Source organism: Cebidichthys violaceus, unplaced genomic scaffold (genome assembly GCF_023349555.1).
Source record: "Cebidichthys violaceus isolate CVI_PGR_0920_01 unplaced genomic scaffold, fCebVio1.0.p SCAF_49, whole genome shotgun sequence".
Classification (NCBI taxonomy): domain Eukaryota; kingdom Metazoa; phylum Chordata; class Actinopteri; order Perciformes; family Stichaeidae; genus Cebidichthys; species Cebidichthys violaceus.
This window is the reverse complement of record NW_027176694.1, coordinates 1102808-1104099: the sequence shown is the minus strand read 5'-3', so window position 1 is coordinate 1104099 and position 1292 is coordinate 1102808. Positions and strand designations below refer to the sequence as shown.

At 42.4% G+C, this 1292-nt stretch overlaps 1 protein-coding gene across 1 annotated transcript; it reads left to right on the top strand.

Moving 5' to 3' along the window:
* Positions 1-229: 229 nt before the first annotated feature.
* LOC137887238 (hepcidin-like) lies at positions 230-1012 on the top strand. The gene is made up of 3 exons (XM_068730076.1): positions 230-421; positions 518-595; positions 771-1012. The coding sequence occupies exons 1-3, from the start codon at positions 335-337 to the stop codon at positions 864-866; spliced, it is 261 nt and encodes an 86-aa protein (XP_068586177.1). The 5' UTR covers positions 230-334; the 3' UTR covers positions 867-1012.
* The last annotated feature ends 280 nt before the right edge of the window (positions 1013-1292 follow it).

Here is a 1292-nt window from a genome sequence, read left to right as displayed (position 1 = left end):
GTATGATTGAACTGTACTTCTAAGCACGTAAGACAATAAAAAAAGTAACGGTTGATTTAATGTTGGACAAAAACTGTGACAAACAAAAAACAGAGCATTTCCCAGTCTTCAGGAATTCCCCATTCACAGGATCACGTAGGGATGCTGGGAATAGGGAGTGTGGCAAGTGCTGTCAGTGGTGAGGCAACAGTGGTCCAAGTGAGTATAAATACCAGCACATTCTACACATTCAGCCATCAGACAGGAGAACTCAGAGGAGCTGACAAGAGTCACCAGAAGATCTGAAGAAATCTAATCTTCATTTGAAAACTGAAACCAGTCAAACCGCGCTAAGATGAAGACATTCAGTGTTGCTGTTGCAGTGGCCGTCGTGCTCGCCTTTATTTCTATTCAGCAGAGCTCTGCTGTCCCAGTCGCTGAGGTAAGAACTTGACTTATACTCACTTATCATCTCTAAATGTTCTGTCCGGGTCCTAAAATGTGGCTCCTATTCTAAACGAGCACGATTCATCAACAGGTGCAGGAGCTGGAGGAGCCAATGAGCATTGACCACCCAGTTGCTGAACACGAGGAGACATCAGTGGACTCATGGAAGGTACGTCGAGTTCACCGAATGAATGTGGCCGAACACAGCGAGCTCATTTAAGTGGAAGTGGATGTGTTTTCCCCACCACGTGTCCTGATGCTCTCTGAAGGAGAGAGAGAGTAAACAGAGTGAGTGATGATGCTGGAGATGAACACATCGATCATGTCTTTCACCTCTCACACAGATGCCGTATAACAACAGAGAGAAGCGCGGCATTAAGTGCAAAGTTTGCTGCGGCTGCTGTCAACCCGGCGTCTGTGGATTGTGCTGCAGGTTCTGAGGAGTCCTGATCCAAAAAAAACATATTTGTGGAATTCAGATTTTTGTTCATGCTGTAGTTAATGTGCATGTACGTCCACTCATTTTATTCTAAATATCTGATACTGCAGTGTATTATCACAATAAACGTTAGCGTCACTACATGAACGTGTGTTAAAGTGTTTCAATTGGAGCTTTTTCACAGAAGACACTAATCCACTCATTTTGTAATTTGTCTTGAAGAAAATAATGTTCAGGATGTTTCTGGATGTTCACAATTCTTGCTCAGTGATGTGTCTGTATCATCCTCATATTTTGCTGAATATCTATTAAAGTGGATGATCAATACCTTTTTAATTGTCACAAAACATCCTTCTACCATTAATACAAACTACTCCTCTTTCTTCTAAAGTATCTGTCCTGAACTGTCCCTCATTTGGGAAACACA

What these genes read in the sequence shown, in the direction of transcription:
- LOC137887238 (XM_068730076.1), top strand. Translation starts at nt 335, where the DNA reads ATGAAGACATTCAGTGTTGCTGTTGCAGTGGCCGTCGTGCTCGCCTTT. An exon ending in CTGCTGTCCCAGTCGCTGAG is followed by an intron (nt 422 to 517) that starts GTAAGAACTTGA and finishes ATTCATCAACAG; the next exon opens with GTGCAGGAGCTGGAGGAGCC. An exon ending in CATCAGTGGACTCATGGAAG is followed by an intron (nt 596 to 770) that starts GTACGTCGAGTT and finishes CCTCTCACACAG; the next exon opens with ATGCCGTATAACAACAGAGA.